Genomic DNA, 17,753 nt, shown 5'->3' with positions numbered 1-17,753 from the left:
TTGAAAAAGTTGAAAATTACATGAACAGGACAAACAGAGACTCAGGGACATGGACAATGGACTAGTGGTTACCAGAAGGGAGGGGTTGGGGGAGGAGGGAAGAGGTAGATGGGGTAAAAGGGGTCAAATATAGGGTTTAGGGGGAGGGTGAAGTGGGTAAAGGGGATCAAATATAAAGTAGCTGAAGGAAACTGGACTTTGGGTGGTGAACACACAATAGAATATACAGATATCAAATAATAATGTACACCTGAAAATTACATTATTGTATTAACCAATGTTACCCAAATAAACTTAATTAAAAAAAAAAAAAAAGAATTGCTAGACAAGGATTTTTGTAATAGCAAAAATTTTAGAGGCAACTTTACCATTAATCAATATAAACTCAACTAAAATTTTTATACATATGTATAAAACAAAAGGCTAGGAAGGATATGCAACAAATTATTAATGGTGTTTACCAGCAGAGATTAGAGAGAGAAATTGGGATTACGAGATAATTTTCATTTTGTAATTTATAAACTTCTTTAAGATAAAAATACTAATTTAAAACAAAAAAATCTCTATAAGACATGTTTCATGTTCAATTATTGAACTTTTTCTTGTATTTACATTTATTGCCAAGATTTTCAAAATCGGGCTACATTATTTTCGATGTAAAAATTAATGAACAAAAGTTTAACATAAGTCATCTAAAATTGGTTGTATGGGTTTGGAATATACCCTTCACCTTTTTATCCATTAGTTTCCCCAACAGTAAATCCAAGTGATTGGAAGAGACAAACTCTAAAGTCCTGAATATACAAAGTTCTAAAGTTTTATTGCTTTGAATTTCTAATAACAATATAATTTAAAAGCCTTAAAAGTTCACATTCTTTGACCTAGAAATTTCAGTTTTAGTTATCTATCTTTGTCTGATGAGAGCTAGAAAGAGAGAAAGAGAGCATTGTTTATAACAGCAAAAACATTAGAAGTAACCTACATTTATAGTTATTATTTATACAGTTTACTCTTTAATTTGTTTGTTTTTTAATTTGTCTTTTAATCTGTTCCATAGAATAACTCACAGTCACAAAGGCAGTATGGATCTATATTTACACAGAAGTTGACTATCATCTAATGTTAATAGAAAAAGGTAACAATAGTGTATGCATATGAGTTCATGTATGTTTTTAAAATTTATTTGTTCATGCATGTGTATACAACTCAATTATGCACACATACACACCTTTATATGTATATGTTGGGAAAATCTTAGGAAAATAGGTAAAAATATCAAAGTTTGGTAATGGGATTACACATGATTTTGACTTTTTATATTCTTCTGTGCTTTCAGAGAACAAAGTTATTTCCACTTTGGAGAATTGTTTTAATATAAATCTCCAAAAAATAATGTCAAATAATAACACTTAGATAACTAAATATGTCAGAAAAAATAGAATTGTTTCTTAAGCTTTTTAAAAGTTAGGGTTACATTTATTAATTTATTTTTAATACTTCAGAAAGCTGTCACATATAGATGCTCAAAAAGTGTTTGAGCGACTTAGATAGATGGACAGATAGATACATGTACACTATTTCAACTTGTAAGTTATTACTAGATTATTTAGTAACATTCTATTGGTGGTCCATTTTGACTTCTAGAATTTTCTATCTGCAAATTTTTTATAATAAATCTACATCTTATATTTGAGAATCTTGATGCTTTCAACCTTAGAGTACTACTTTGCATTTAGGTGTACTAAATTTATTCTTATATTTTATTTATATCATTTTTATTCTAAACTTGTCTCTCCTCCTCATCAAGCTTGGAATGGTCTGTAGATGTAATGAGTTCTCTATTATCTACTTCTTTGATTAAAGTATCGAACACTGACTGTAAAAGAGTAATTATTTTTATATGTGCTTAAAAATGTAATTATACTTGGAACTAATTAATATAAACTTTTAAAAATGTAATTAATAGGATTTTGATTTGCATTTCTTGAACATTGGTGATACTGAAGATATTTTCATATGATTATTGGCTATATATGTTATCTTTCATAGGAAATACTTGTCCATGTATCTTGCTCATTTTCCAATGCCATTGTTTGTTACTGATTCGTATGAGTTCTTTATACATTCTGAAAACTAATCCTTTGTAGTTGTGTGAACTGCAAATATCTCCAAGTTTGTAACTTGTTTTTTTACTTTAAGGTGTTTTTTAAAAAATAAAAGTTCTTGGTTTTAATATAGTTAAATATATCAAATATAGTAATCTCTTCTTTTCTACTCAGAAATCTTTGCCTTAAGAAATTTTCCCTAATCCAAACCATTTCATACTCATGCAATTATCAAAAATGAGAAGTCTAAAAATAGCAAATGTTGGTGAGAATCCAATCTAGTAATCAATCCAATTATGTGTACTTAAGGCCCAATTTTAATATCATTATTGTAAATGCACAAAAAAAGAGATTTTTTTAAAACAGATTTTAAAGCTTAGCTTTCCTATAATTTGTAATTAATCTGACCAACATATTACATATCCATGTTTGTAGACCATTAAACTAATAATGAAAACATAAAACTTACCATCAATATCAATAGTCTTTAGTGCCTTTCTCATTTCTGAATCATTTATGGAAATCTTCAATATACGATGGATCATTGGAAGATCATTCAGGTAAATCTTACCACTTCGAATTTTACTAAAAATTGTACAGGCTTTTTGAAGTGCTGAACACACACACACACACAAAAGAAAAGTTAATTCGAAGGAATAACCATCCGTATTCCTCCCACCTCCTCTCAATGGAAAAAAAACCACAATAATCATTAAGAGAAGAGGCACAAATCTTTGTGTTCCAATTCTCTGCTTTAAAATCAATCTTGCGACTTATTTAGATATGCCTGGAGTCAGTGACCTCTAAGTCTATGAGTTTCTTAAAGAACTCTCAGAGACCATCAGGAAAGCAATCCTGAGGGAAAAGAAAAAAAACAACAAAGTGGCAAGCACCACATTTCCTGACTTCAAGCTATATTATAAAACTACAGTAATCAACATGGTATGGTACTTGCATTAAAACAGACACATAGACCAATGGAACAGAATAGGGAGCCCAGAAATAAACTCATGGTATATACAGTCAACTAATATTTGTCAAAGGAACCAAGCATACTTATGGGGAAAAAAAAAAACAGTCTCTTCAATAAATGGTACTGGGAAAATTGAATATTCACATGTAAAAGAAACTAAACCCTTATCTTAGTACCCTTCACTTCTTGACACTGAGCTCTCCATATCTTGGGTCTCTCCTTTATATTTATGAAATAATTTGGCATAATCACAAAAATTAACTCAAAATGGATTAAAGACTTAAATGTATGACTATAAATCATAAAACTTCTAGAAGAAAACACAAGAATAAAGCTCCTTGACTTGGGTCTTGGCAATGATTTTTTGGATATGACACCTAAAGCACAAGCAACAAAATTAAAAATAAACAAGTAGGACTACATCAAACTGAAAAGCTTCTGCACAGCAAAAGAAATGATCAAAATGAGAAGACACTGTATAGAATGGGAAAATATATTTGCAAATCATCCAAAATATATAAAGAACTCATACAACTCAATAGCAATAATAATCATCATCATTATTATTATATTGTTATGTTATTATTAATTATTATTTTTTATTATTATTATTCAGTTAAAAAATAGGCAGAGGACTTGATTAGACATTCTTCCAAAGAAGATACATGAATAGTCAATAGGTACATGAAAAGGTGCTCAACATCACTCATCATCACAGAAATGCAAGTCAAAACCACAATGAGATATCACCTCATACCTATTAGAATGGCTATTATCAAAAAGACAAGAAATAACAAGTGTTGGCAAGAATGTAGAGAAAAGGGAACCTGCGCACTATTGTGAAAATGCAAACTGATGTAGCCACAACCTAAGTGTCCATCTACAGATGAATAAAATGTTTATATACATATATATCAACATATATATATGTATAACCAAACATTATTCAGCCATAAAAACAAAGGAAATCTTGCCATTTGTGACAACATTGACAGAACTTGAGGGCATTACAATAAGCGAAATAAGTCAGACAAAGACAAATACTGTATGATCTCATTTATGTGTGGAATCTAAAAAAATTAGAAAATGAGATCAGATTTGTGGCTACCAGAGGTGGAGAGTGGGTGAATTGGATAAATCGGATAAAGGTGGTCCAAAGGTGCAAACTTCCACTTATAAAATAAATAAGTACTGAGGATATAATGTACAACATGACTATAGTAAACATGGCTGTATGGTATATCTTAAAGTTATTAAGAGGGTAGACTCTAAGAGTTCTCATCACATGGAAAATTTTTTTTTTCTTTTTTTGTACCTATATGAGATGATGGACGTTAACTAAACTTATCGTGGTCATCATTTGACAATATATGAAAGTCAAATCATTATGTCATACATGTTAAACTTATACAGTGCTACATGACAAATATACCTCAATAAAACTACCTAATATGATGATCAGAGTTAAGGTAGAGAGAAAAAATATGCCGAATTATTTCATAAATATAAAGGAGAGACCCAAGATATGGAGAGCTCAGTGTCAAGAAGTGAAGGGTACTAAGAATTTTAATATTAAGGTACCAAGAACTAAATTCCAGTAGAATCAGTGACTTTGGTGCTTACTAATTTATTCATCATATATAATATCCAGACTTTATCCAAAAAATTTTGAACTAGAATAAGCATATATATTTTACTTATCTTACCAATCAACAAAAGATATTTATAAATTAAGCTATCTATTTATGCTTGTTCACAAAATGCAGCATGTGCCACATCATGTAATATTAGCTGATATCATAAGCCATGAGAAGTAAAGAAAAAGATACTAGGTAATGAAACAATTTCTAAACAGCACACAATCAGGAAATTTATACAAGAAATTCTAGAACCAATAATTACCACTTAATTCTTCTGAGTACACATATCCTTGTGGTACCTCATCATATAGTGTCTGGTTGAAGTTAGGAAGCATTTCTTTTTTCCTGTCAAAGAAAAAGTCACATTAGAAAGTAGCAAAAAATACACAAAATAGTTATGTCATTTTCCTATTAAAATATTAGAAAACCTATCAATAGCCCAAGAACTATCCAAATGATAGTGAATTCCACATTTTTCACCCCAGAACTCTTTGTTTCTTTTAGATATTTCTCTTTGGAGTGGAATTTACCTTAGTCAGTAAGTAGTGCTCATAATCCACTATCCTTTGGCTGTGGCCTAATTCTTCCCACTCTTAACTCAAGTCACAGCAAATTTTACAGAAAGTAAATAAGAATATCTTTTAACAGCCAAAGAATCCCAGATCGCATAAACCTGTCAGTAAAAATATCTTGAAAAAATGATTCATCTAATCCCATAACATATAAATAACTGAAATCATAGAATGTTACTGTTGTACGATTCTTAACACGAGTGGAGTCTGAGGCCCAGAAATATAAAGTGAATTGTGCAACAGCCTAAGCTAGCATGTGAGTTCAATTAGGACTCAACATCAAGAATTTAAATTCCACACACAGTGCTCTTAGGGCCACATGTCCTTCCTAGTCTCTTTGTTTGCACAAACTATTTAGCATAATTTATACAGAAGGAATAGATGACTCCATAGAGAAAAACCTCAAATATGAACCCAACATTTAAGGAATATAATATAATGATTTAAATACCTAACAATTGAAGAAGATGTAGAAAGGGGTGATAAAGTCTTGTGAATGTTGTATTGATTCGGCAACTTGTATAAAGACTTTTCTTTCCTAATCATCTTCTTTGACGGCATCACAGAGGAACAGGCAATCTAGACCCAAATGCAAGAATGTTGGTGCCAGAGATCACATTGGTAAACCAGAGTCTTGGACAACAAACCTCTTAAAAGATAATTAATCATACTTAGGCTCCTTGCTTAGCTATGCTTTTGATGTAAAATTGCTTCTTGTAATAAATTACAGTTTATATATACTAAAATTTTAAATCAACTATGCAATATTCTTTTGCAAAGCCATATCTTTCTTAAGTATGCAACTAATAATCTCCTAATTAATATTGTATTTAATAATCAATTTACAGAAATGGATTTTACAAAGCAGGGCAAATCTATAGTATAGAGAAGATAAGACCACCAAACTGTAGGCTACATATACAGGCTCAGCCTAATGAGCAAAATAATGTGGAGAACCAACAGCTATTCAAATAACACAGGTAATTTTGCTTTAAATTACCCTTATGATTGAGAAAATTACCACAGATATTAATAAAAGTTAACATTGCATGTATAACATGATTCAAAAGCGGCAACCAGCAAGAGAGAAAAGTATTGCTTTAGAAAATGAGGCCTGTAATTATAGATGTCTTCAATTTTACACAGAGCCTAGAGCCTTGACTTTTAAAGACCATGCAGGATATAGAGAGATGACTCCCAAGCCATACAAAATTGATAGGAATTGGTACCGAGATCCCAGATACAGCTCAAATCTTCAAAGAGCAATGTTTTCAGCAAGAGTAGGCTATAAAAAAAAATTTATCCCCCAATAGGAGTATGCAGAGTACAATCTGTATTTGTCTCAGCTCCAGGTTGGGGGGAGAAAGAAAAGAGAGAGAAAAAAAAGTATGCCTCTGGATTAGTTATAGCCATACCTCTATCCACACATAAATTTAGAATTCAAATCTATACTGAATAAATGTTTTTTTTTCATTTAAAGTGGTTTCATTATTTGTAAGACCTCTGAAGTGCATGGCAGAAGCAAATTCAAATTCTCCTGGAGGAGGCCACTCTAAATCTAGATTCTCACAAATTTAAATTAATTATATACAAAAGAATGAAGAAAAAATATAAAGCACCCAAGGATATAAGTTAATATGAGTGAGATTCAAACAAAACAACAAATAGGAGATTTTGGACTTCATTTATTAATTTATGAGATATCAACTTTGAAGTAACTATAGAACATAAGCAATGAACGTGACATTAGGCAGATTTTAAGAAGAACCAAATAAAACTTCTGTAAGAAAAAAATATAAGCACTGAAATTAAATTCTCAATGGACAGATTAAGCTGCAGATTAGATTTAGCTGGAGAAAGAAAAACTATAAAGTAGATGGGAGAAATTACCCAGAACAAAATAGAGAGAAATAGATGAAAAATATGAAGCAATGTTAAAGAACATAGAGGACAGAATGATAAGGTCTAATATACATCTAAAAGAAGATCCGGAAGGACAGAATAAAGAGATTGAGAGGAAATATTCTAAAAGATAATGAATTAATACTTTCCAGAACTGAAGAAAGGCACATGTAGTCTCAGATTCAGGAGGTACAACAAATAATCAAGACAGAGAAATAAAAAATATATATATAGCTAAGTAAACATATAGTGAATGTAGTAGGTTAATGGTGGCTCCGCAAAAAGATATCCTGATCTTGGAACGTGTGAATGTGACTTTACTGGGAGAAAAAGCCTTTGCAGTTGTAATCCAGTGAAGGATCTCAAGATGAGATACATAATGATATGCTTATGAGAAAAGTACAGGGATATTTGAGATATAGACACAGAGAGAAAGCTATATGAAGAGCAAGACTGAAGTTATGCTGCCACAAGCCAAGGAATGCCTAGAGACATTGCTATAACAGCAAATATTTAACAGGGAGAATAGTAATAAAAATACTGGTCTAATGAAGGAAAAAAAGGGAAAAAATTTCATATTATTCTGAAAGGGTACCTTGTTCTATTTTTTTTTTTTTTTTAAGGAGGAGGAAGAGAAAGGGGAGGAGAAACAAGAACAGGGGAAAGAGGAGGAAGAAAAAATAATATTTAAGATTGTGACATTTCAATCATTGGACTAATTTGTAATGAAATGTCTGAAGGCTAAGGATAACATTCAAAAGTAAATTATTTCCAGATATTTATTTACCTCAGTTCTTTCAGTATGCAATTGTACTTGTAAAGTTTTCTTTCTCCTGACTTTTTTTCCTCCCGAAAAATCAGAGGATTTCTCTTTTCCAAATAGAAATATCGACGTTTCACACCTAGTTGCACAGAAAATTGGAATCATTCATGAATTACTTTTTTTCTTGGTTTTTCTTCTTTTATATTTTACTTATGGAAATTTTCAAACATATATAAAAGTAGATAGAATAATGTGATGATCTCCCCATGTGCCCATCACCCACGCAGCTTCAATAATGGACAATCCTATTTCATCTATATCCCTATACCTGCTCCCATACTTTATTATTTCAAGACAAATTCCAGTACATTTCACGTGTAAAGATTTTAATAAGTATTTCTACAAGGTGTTTTTACTCTTAAAAAAATTTAAACTCCAAGCTCATCTGTACACTTCCTTTCCCAGACCTACAATTAGCCATTTCTCCAAAGAAATGATTGCTTTTAACAAGAGATGGTACTTCAAGACTAAAGTCTGGTTACTAGACGTTGAACTGCTTTTTAATAATTATCCTGCTTTCTTATGACTTAGTTCACTCTTCTTTCTGCTTCTTTCCCTCCTCTTATTAGACTGTCAAAAGCTTTAAAAAACAAACATTCCATAAACTAAACAATGAGATGAATACAATAAGCCTGAATTAAATTCGAAAGAGAAGATCTCTCAGAATTTGCATGCTTTGCTTCAAGTAATCCAGGGTATACCTAAATTTCAAGAACAACCCTAAAATTTTTTTGTTCTCCTGGGAGAGAGATTAGATTCTTAACTTGTATGCATATTGGAATCACCAGAAATTTTTGAAAAATACTGATACCTGTGTCCCATCCTCCCATATTGTGATTTAATTATTTTGGAGAGTGGGCTGACATCTGGAATTTTTAAAATACGCCCAGGTTATTCTAACACAGAGACAACTTTGAGAATCACTATGGCAAATCCCCATAGGATTTCCATACTTATTCTTCCTTGTATGGAAAACTTTAAGTTCTTTAGCAGAAAGGGTTCTTTTATTTTAGAGTAACCAGCTTTTCAAAGGCTTAGGCGATACACAGGACAATGACTATATTGAATTCTGAACCCCATGATATTTGGATTTTTATGGAGGCTTTCTCATGTAGGCATGACTAGTTATTAACTTTATTCCAGACCTTCTTTCCTCTCTGAAGTGCTTCTAGGTTGGTGAACACATTTACATTTTGGGAGAGTGATGCACTCCAACTCCACAGGGACAAAAAAAGCTCCTGAGTTCAGTACTCTCCCAGATCTCTCCCTATGTATCTCTTCTGGCTGTTCATCTGTATCCTTTATCATATCCTTTACTAAACTGGTAAACATAAATATCTGTTTTTCTGAGTTTTGTAAGCTGCTCTATCAAATTAATTGAGCCTGAAGAGGGACTTATGGGAACCTCTGATTTATAGCCCACCAGTCTGAAGCACAGGTAACAACCTGGACTTGTGACTGACATCTGCAGTGGGGTAAGGGCAGTCTTGTGGGACTGAGCTTTTAATCTGTGGGATCTGATGGTATTTCCAGGTAGACAGTGTTAGAATTGAGTTAAATTGTAGGACACCTGCCAGTGACAAAGAATTGCTTGGTGTGGGGAAACCCACACATCTGGTGTCAGAAGTATTGTAAATGTGGTAGTATTATGAGAGTAAAGAAGAAGCATAGGAGAACTGAGGTTTTTCCTAACATAATCACATTAATAAAATTAAGGACAAAAATCATATGATCATCTCAATAGAAAAAGCATTTTACAAAATTCAACATCCTTTCATGATAAAAACTCCCAACAAAGTAGGTATAGAAGAAACATACCTTAACATAACAAAAGCCATACATAACAAGACCGAAGCTAACATTATTCCAAATGATGAAAAGCTGAAAAGTTTTTTTCTTTAAGATCAGTAACAAGACAAGGGTGCCCACTCTTGCAAGAAAAATAAATAAAAAGCATCCAAATCAGAAAGGAAGAAATTAAATCATCTGTTTTCAGATGGCATGATCTTACATACAGAAAACCCTAAAGACTCCACCAAAAAACTATTAGAACTAATAAATTCAGTAAAGTTGCAGGACACAAGATCAGTATATACAAAAATCAGCTGCATTTCTATACATTAACAATGAACTGACAGAGAAATTGAGAAAATAATCCCATTTACGATAGCATCAAAAGGAATAAAATACTGAGGAATAAATTTAACCAAGAAAGTGAAAGATCTGTACACTGCAAACTATAAAATATTGATGAAAAAAACTGCAGAAGACACAAATATATGACAAGACATTCTGTGTTCCTGGATTAGAAGAATATTGCTAAAATGTCCTTACTACCCAAAGTTACCTATGGAATTTAATGCAATCCCTATCCAAATTCCAATGGCATTTTTCATAGAAATCGAACAAATAATCCTAAAATTTGTATGTAACCACAGAATTCAAAGAGCCAAAGCAATATTGAGAAAGAAAACATAAAATTTCTAGAAGAAAACATAGGTGGTAAGCTCTTTGACATTGATCTTGGTAATAACTTTTTGGATTTGACATCAAAAGCAAAAGTAAACAAGTGGGACTACATCAAATTAAAAAGCTTCTGCATGGCAAAGGAAGCCATCAGCAAAATGAAAAGGCAACCTATGGAATGAAAGAAAACATTTACAAACCATATTTCTAATGAGTTAATATTTAAAATATACAAGAAACTCATATAACTCAATAAACAAATAACTCAATAAACAAATAACTCAATTTAAAAATGAGAAAGGAACTGAATAGACATTTTTTTCAAAGAAGACATACAAATGGCCAACAGGTACATGAAAAGGTGTTTGACATCACTCACCATCAGGGAAATGAGAATCAAAACTACAATGAGGTGTCACCTCACACTTGTTAGAATGAGTATAATCAACACAAGAGATAACAAGTATTGGAAAGAATATGGAGAAAAGGGATCCCTCGTGCACTGTTGGTGGGAATGTAAATTGGTGCATGGAAAATCATATAAAGGTTCCTCAAAAACTTAAAAATAGAACTACCATATAATTCACTTCTGGGTATATATCCAATGGACATGAAAACAAGTATCTCTAAGAGATATCTGCACTCCCATATTCATTCTATTATTCACAATAGCCAAGATATGGAAAAAATCTAAATATCTGTAAAAAGATGAATGGTTAAAGAAAATGTAGTATATATACACAAGAGAATACTATCCAGCCATGAGAAAGAAGGAAATCCTACCATTTGCACAACATGAATGGCCCTTGAGGACATTATGCTAAGTGAAAGAAAGTCAGTCGGAGAATGACAAATAATGTAGGATATCACTAATATGGGGAATCTTAAAAAAACAAACTCATAGAATGATGGCTGCCAGGGGTTGAGGGTGGGGGAAAGGATTATAGGGAAAAGATGGTAAAAGGGTACCATCTTTTGAATAAGATCTAAAGATCTAATGTTTAACAAAGTGGCTACAGTTGATAATGCTGTATTGTATAATTGAAATTTGCTAAGAGAGCAGAACTTAAGTATTCTCACCAAAAAAAAGTAAATATGTGAGGTGATGGATATGTTAATTAACTCAAAGGTGGTAATCATTTCACAATGAATCACTGTATTAAATATATTATAATATACACTTAAATATATTACAATTTTCTCCAAAAAAGGAGAGACAAATACAGACATACAGTTAATTGTTCTATTGTAATTGTAACTGGAAACTATCATAGCTTATAGACCTCCACATGGCTGTGAGAGAAGTGAGAAAAGTGTAAGGGCTTTTTTTAATCTAGAAATTAAAACAACACTTCCGAATATCCACTAATATGCATGATCCTCTACACTTAGTACATTATGAGAACACATGAGCTATATTTTTAGTTCTCTCAAACTTGTAAAATTATAATTCAATTAAGTAATTCAGAGTTTAACTTACATTTTCTTGTGTTCTGGGCTTGAACCCCTAATTTTAGGTGAAATTCTCTTATCTGTCGTTTTAGAATGTTTGATGTATTTCTTGCTGTCAATAAGTCTTGATAGGTCAGTTGCAAAAGAATTACAGCCATCATCTGATAAAGTGGTATTTTCTTCTGCCTGGGGAACAATCAAGAGCCACAGTCAGCCATGTTCTCTTTGGACATGTAAATTGTATGTGACATTCTAGGTCAAATCATTCATTACAGTTCAAAATTCTCTCTAAAATGGTGCCACCAAAGGGAATTTTGTTGAAAAGTGTTTATCCCTTAGTGCATTGGTCCAGATTAGGTACTTATTCTAATTGCCTCTAACTTCCCTCACTGCATTATGCAACTATAAAATGTACAGCATTTATAAATGTATCTAGTTATTAAAACTAGTTCTTAAAGCATCATTAAACTTAACTTCATTAAAAGCTTCTGTGCTGTGAAAGACACTGTCAATAGGATGAGAGGACAAGCCACAGACTAGGAGAAAATACTTGCAAAAGATATATCTGATAAATGATTGTATTCAAAGTATTTTTATTTTGTATATTCAAAAATTATACAAAGAACTCTCAAAACTCAACAAGAAAAAGAACAACTCAATTAAAAAATGTGCAATAGATCTTAACTGACACCACCAAGGAAGATGTGCAGATGGCAAACAAGCATGTGAAAAGTTGCTCAACATCATGTCATTGAGGAATTGCAAATTAAAACAACATCAAGATACCACTAAACATCTATTAGAATGGCCAAAATCCAAAACACTGACAACACCAAATGTTGGCAAGGATGTGAAGCTAGAGGCAGTCTCTTTCTTTGTTGTGGGAATGCAAATGGTACGGTCACTTTGGAAGACAATATAGAAGTCTCTTACAGAACTAAACATACTCTTACCACACAATCCAGCAACTGTACTTCTTGATATTTACCCAAAGGAGTTGAAAACATGTCTACACAAAAACCCGCACACAGGTGTTTACAGAAACTTTATTCATAATTGCCAAAACTTGGGAGAAAAAAATGTAGGTTCTTCTATTCCAACGAATGTACCATGGTGGTGCAGGATATTAATAGTGGAGAGGCTGTGCATACATATATGGGTAGGGAGTATATGGGAACTCTCTGTACTTTCCACTCAATTTTGCTGTAAATCTAAAACTGCTCTAAAAATAAAGTCTACTAAGAAAAAAAGAAGATATAGTGCTTCTAAATAGACACTCCTCCCCCCCGCTCAAAAAGGAACTAGAACAAGGAGCAATAAACATGTTTAGAAAAGAAGGAAATGAAGTTGGAAATATTCTCTCTTGAAATCTGTCTGCTTTAAACAACTGGACTGCAACTAGTTGATCAAAGGTACATTTGTTTTTAACCCCTGAACAGATTACACAGGCAATTTATAAAGCAGATTACCAACGAAATTTAATTTCCACATGAAATGGTAATTGAGGGAACTACTTCAGTGACTTCTAGAATCTGCACACATCTCTCCTACAACAGAAGCACACCTTTAACAATTTGTTTCAAGAAGGCAATCTGATTTGTTGCCTTGATGAGATGTTTGTTACCAATGATGAAAGGATTCCTAGAGAAGTTGAGAAAAATGACCCAAAATAGAAAGCAGGAAAAAAAGATGATGGGAATTTAAAAATATGGGATGGGTGGTGAACAAAAACCTGTTATCGAAGGCCAGATGAATGGAAACAGTCAAATAGTGGGTAGAAACTGACGACATAGAAGAGAAAAGGAAGAAAACTATCTCTGAAACTCTGTGGTTAAAGGTGAATCATTTGTGAAGCATAAACCATAAAGCTTAAAGAAAATAAACTGGTATGATATTTTAATATTGTTAATTTTTAAGAATTCATCTTCAAAATCAGTTTAAAAGGGTATAATCAACAATATACTAGGTATAAAAAGAAGGGACAGATTTATAAATGTAACATTAAATTATGTATCTCAATCCTTAGCAGGAAACTCTGAAATTGTTTTGTAGATTATAGTATGGGTACGTGTCTTATATGGTGGCTCCAGATCCATTAAAAGAATAAATTTAAAAGATTAGGACTCTCAGTTGACAATGTTATATTATACCTGAGCCATGTACACCTGAAAAATAGAGAACATTAAAGGAATCGTCTTTTGTGTCCTAGAAAATGACTTACAGCAAAGAACCACTCAAGAATGCCTCTTTGCTTACTTATGACAAGGCCAAACACAGACCCTCAAAATTCCTTTTCTTTGCCTCATAAATGATTAGCTCAACTGTTGTGTTCCCCACTGATTAATTAGAATAAAGTGTTTAAAAACTGAATTTTGGTGAACCTACTCTCTCCTATAGGCCCCTGAACTTTGGCCCACCTCAGCCTAAACTGGCATACAACCCTTCAGAGAATAGGCTGGATTCATGGTAAAATATGCTCTGATCTATTTATTCAATCAAGGTACTCTTTCATCCCACTTCCCCATATCCAGTTCTTCCTAGCCTTGTTTACTCCTCTCCATAAAAGATAACCCCTTTTCGCCTTTGAAGATCTTATGGTCACAGCATTCTCCCTATTGCAATAGTACCCCTCCTCCAATTTCAATAGTCCCTTTCCTTCCTTGCAATAATCCTTATGAATAAAGTTTCTCATTACTAAGTCCAGATATATTTATCTGACACAGTTAGCCAATGGATAAGAACATCCCCTGAATCACAGATAAGAAGACTAGAGAAACTTGGTATCTTTTATATTACCTTTTGGTTAGCCTCCAACATAATTAATTACATTATCTACAACCTCTCATGTAGTTTAAAATCATCTGGTCTCCTGAAAATTATCCCAATCCCTATTCCAGAAAATACTCTTATCATACACCACCGATATCTTGATACTTCAGGGGTTTTGGGATGAGAGTTCAATTTATGTTCACTAAAAAAGTTCAAAAGTCATGTTAGTTAGTAAGCAAGATCCAATGACTATATTACCCTATGAATCTGTTTACTGATTACAGATGTGAGGCAATACAAACTATTTTTTTAAAGAGAAGTCATCTTTAGAAACTATTTTGAAAAAATACCTGGCAGAATAAATGTACTTTAGTTTCCATCTTTTTGTTTAGAGGTAAATTCTTCCCTTGAGGACTCGAAGATCTCGATGAATAAGTGTAAATGAGCAATAGCACAAAAGGATTTTCTGCCAAAAAGAAAAAAAAAGAAAGAAAAGAAAAAGAAGAAATCATATGCCCGTTTAGGAAACTTAATTATACTTATCTACCTGAAGTTATCCCTTCAATGTAATACTTATGGCATAATGTCTAATAGATATTCTCCAACCCAGATATGTGTACAGAAGCTAGAAAAAGCAGTTAACAGATCATATCACGGGAGATCATCCTTTCCCTTATCTTTTGTAGTGCAAGGAGAGAAATCCAAATTCAAATGGCATGAAAAGCAGAGAGATCCAGTTACATTTATTGATTCAGATAAACCCAGAGAAGAACTACTAACACAGCAACGATCACTGTTATTAAATGCTTACTGTATACCAGATATTATAACACTTTGATATGAATTATTTCATTTATTCTTCACAACTATCATTTAAAGAATTATCATTTTAGAGATGAAGAACACAAATAATGTAGGGAGGAGGCAAGAGAACTAAAAAGTTAAATCAAGCTATATTCAGAAACTGCAATAAACTGATCAGCCCTGAAGCCAGACCATGAGGAAACCTACAGAACAAAGGAAGACTTCTGCTGGGATTGCTAACAACCCATTTCCCCCACACCCTGAAGGGAAAACAGGAAAAACAGAGTCTTTAAGTGGAACCCTACACAAAATAAATTCATTCTCTATGGCTAAAAACCATACTGGAGCCTATGGATTGAAGGCTGGGAACTGCCAGCAGACTTTTCACACTACATATTCTTACCTTTTCATGCTACATACTCTTATCTTCCTCACTGTATGTTCATATCAAAGGAAAATGCCAGTAAACTGGATCACCAACACACACACACACACACACACACACACGCTCTCTCTCTCTCTCTCTCTCTCTCTCTCTCTCTCTCTCTCTCTCTCAGGGGCTTTTTCCCTTATCTTGGCTTTTTGTCTTTGCTTTCTCTAGTCTTTCCTTTTCTCCATCTTTAATAGACTTCCTTTTGACTCTAACTTTGGCATGTGTTTGAATTCTTCCTTATGCTCTCTGCCAAGAGCCCTCTTCTCTCTCAGTGCAGAGCTTGGTCTCCCCCAACTCGGGGGAATTTGCCTTGTCCTCCATCATTAAGACTTAGATCAAGTTGCCCAAGATTACACATCCAACAAATAATGGAGTCAGAATTTGAATTTAAGCAGTGTACCTCAAGAGCCCATGGTCTTCAGCACCATACAACAATGCCTCTTAAAACAATACTATTGCAAACAAAAGATGTTTTAGCCTGTTTTAAATCGGGCTTCCACATTATGTAAATGTGGTAACCAACTTCACATACCAATTTTAGAAATTACCAAAATTTTCAGTGTTTTTTAACTCATATCTGTGCCATTTCTGATAAGCTGTTTATTACATTGCTAGTTATATTACATTGTTAGTTGCAAATATTGATATTCTAATAGACAGTACTTTAAGACCTTTTATTTCTGAAATATGTTGTAGTAATTATTGTTGAATATGATATGTCTAACATTCTTGGAATTCAAACATGTTAAAAATAAAATAAAACCACATTAAAAATACCCATCTCAGAAGACATCAGAAGGCTATACACGTTTCCTCAGTAAACTCTATGTAACCTCTTCTAGATCTTCTCTAACCAGTTCAAGCTTTACCTCTAAACTACTTGGCATAGCACTTACTGTTTTCATTATTATTGTCTTCACTATTCAAGTGCTGTTAATCATTTTGTTTTATAATTTTATTTATCACATATATAACTCTTATATCAACTATAGCCTTAATTTCTAAAGAATGGACTGATATCATTCTTTGAATTACTTCTCACAGTACCAAGCACAGTGCTATGTACACATAATGAAGGAAGGAAAGAAGGGAGGGAGATAGGAAGGGAAAGTGGAAGCAGAGAGGAAGGGAGGAATGAATAAATTCTCTCCCTATTGAGCTTACTCAACAAGGGTTTTAAGTCTTCAAAGTACTTAAGCAGAGTAAGCATAATTTAAATAAACCCTGAAGGGAAAAACTGTTTCATAATTTATTCATCTGATTATCAAAATATTGGCAGGTCTTAATCTGCTGGATAAATCAAATACCACATAACCCTCTCCAAGCTAAAACAAAACAACAACAACAACAAACAGCACAGGAAGTTTCTTTGGCATAACTCTGACAACGGAATTGTTTCTCAACTCTTATGACATACATGTGAATTTGCAAGGACAAACCAAGAGAAATGAAGAGTTGTATCCTTCTTCTCCAATTATCTACCTATTCATCCCTCCCTCCATGAATTCGACATATATGTATTTATTGCATGTTTACTGTGCTAGGCTTCTTTCCAGGCTCTGGGGATATAGCAATGAACAACAACAACAAAAATCCTGCCCTCGTGGAGCTTACATTCCAGCCAGAGAAAGAGACAATAAAATAGAGAAATAAATATGTAATAAGTTATCTGTGATAAGCACTAAGGGGAAAAAAGTAAGGCAGGGAGGGGAATATGAAGTAGGATGTTGGGGAAAGATGCAGGGAACAGCTTGGATGGCCAAGGAAGACTTTATGAAAGGGAGACTTGTGAACACAGACCTGAAAGGATTAAA

The 17,753-nt window shown here is 32.9% G+C and overlaps 1 protein-coding gene across 1 annotated transcript in view; it reads right to left on the bottom strand.

Annotated features, from left to right (window-relative positions):
* Positions 1-15,082, bottom strand: part of EFCAB13 (EF-hand calcium binding domain 13) — a 49,702-nt gene extending 34,620 nt beyond the window's left edge. Inside the window, 6 exon segments of the mRNA XM_015588024.1 lie at positions 2,575-2,718; positions 4,981-5,063; positions 5,742-5,869; positions 7,980-8,094; positions 11,962-12,119; positions 15,053-15,082. Coding sequence (XP_015443510.1) covers positions 2,575-2,718; positions 4,981-5,063; positions 5,742-5,869; positions 7,980-8,094; positions 11,962-12,119; positions 15,053-15,082 — 658 coding nt within the window.
* Between the last annotated feature and the right edge of the window lie 2,671 nt (positions 15,083-17,753).

Source organism: Pteropus alecto, unplaced genomic scaffold (genome assembly GCF_000325575.1).
Source record: "Pteropus alecto unplaced genomic scaffold, ASM32557v1 scaffold313, whole genome shotgun sequence".
Taxonomy (NCBI): domain Eukaryota; kingdom Metazoa; phylum Chordata; class Mammalia; order Chiroptera; family Pteropodidae; genus Pteropus; species Pteropus alecto.
Note: the sequence above shows the minus strand (reverse complement) of the source record. Positions and strands in the feature narration are given on the sequence as shown.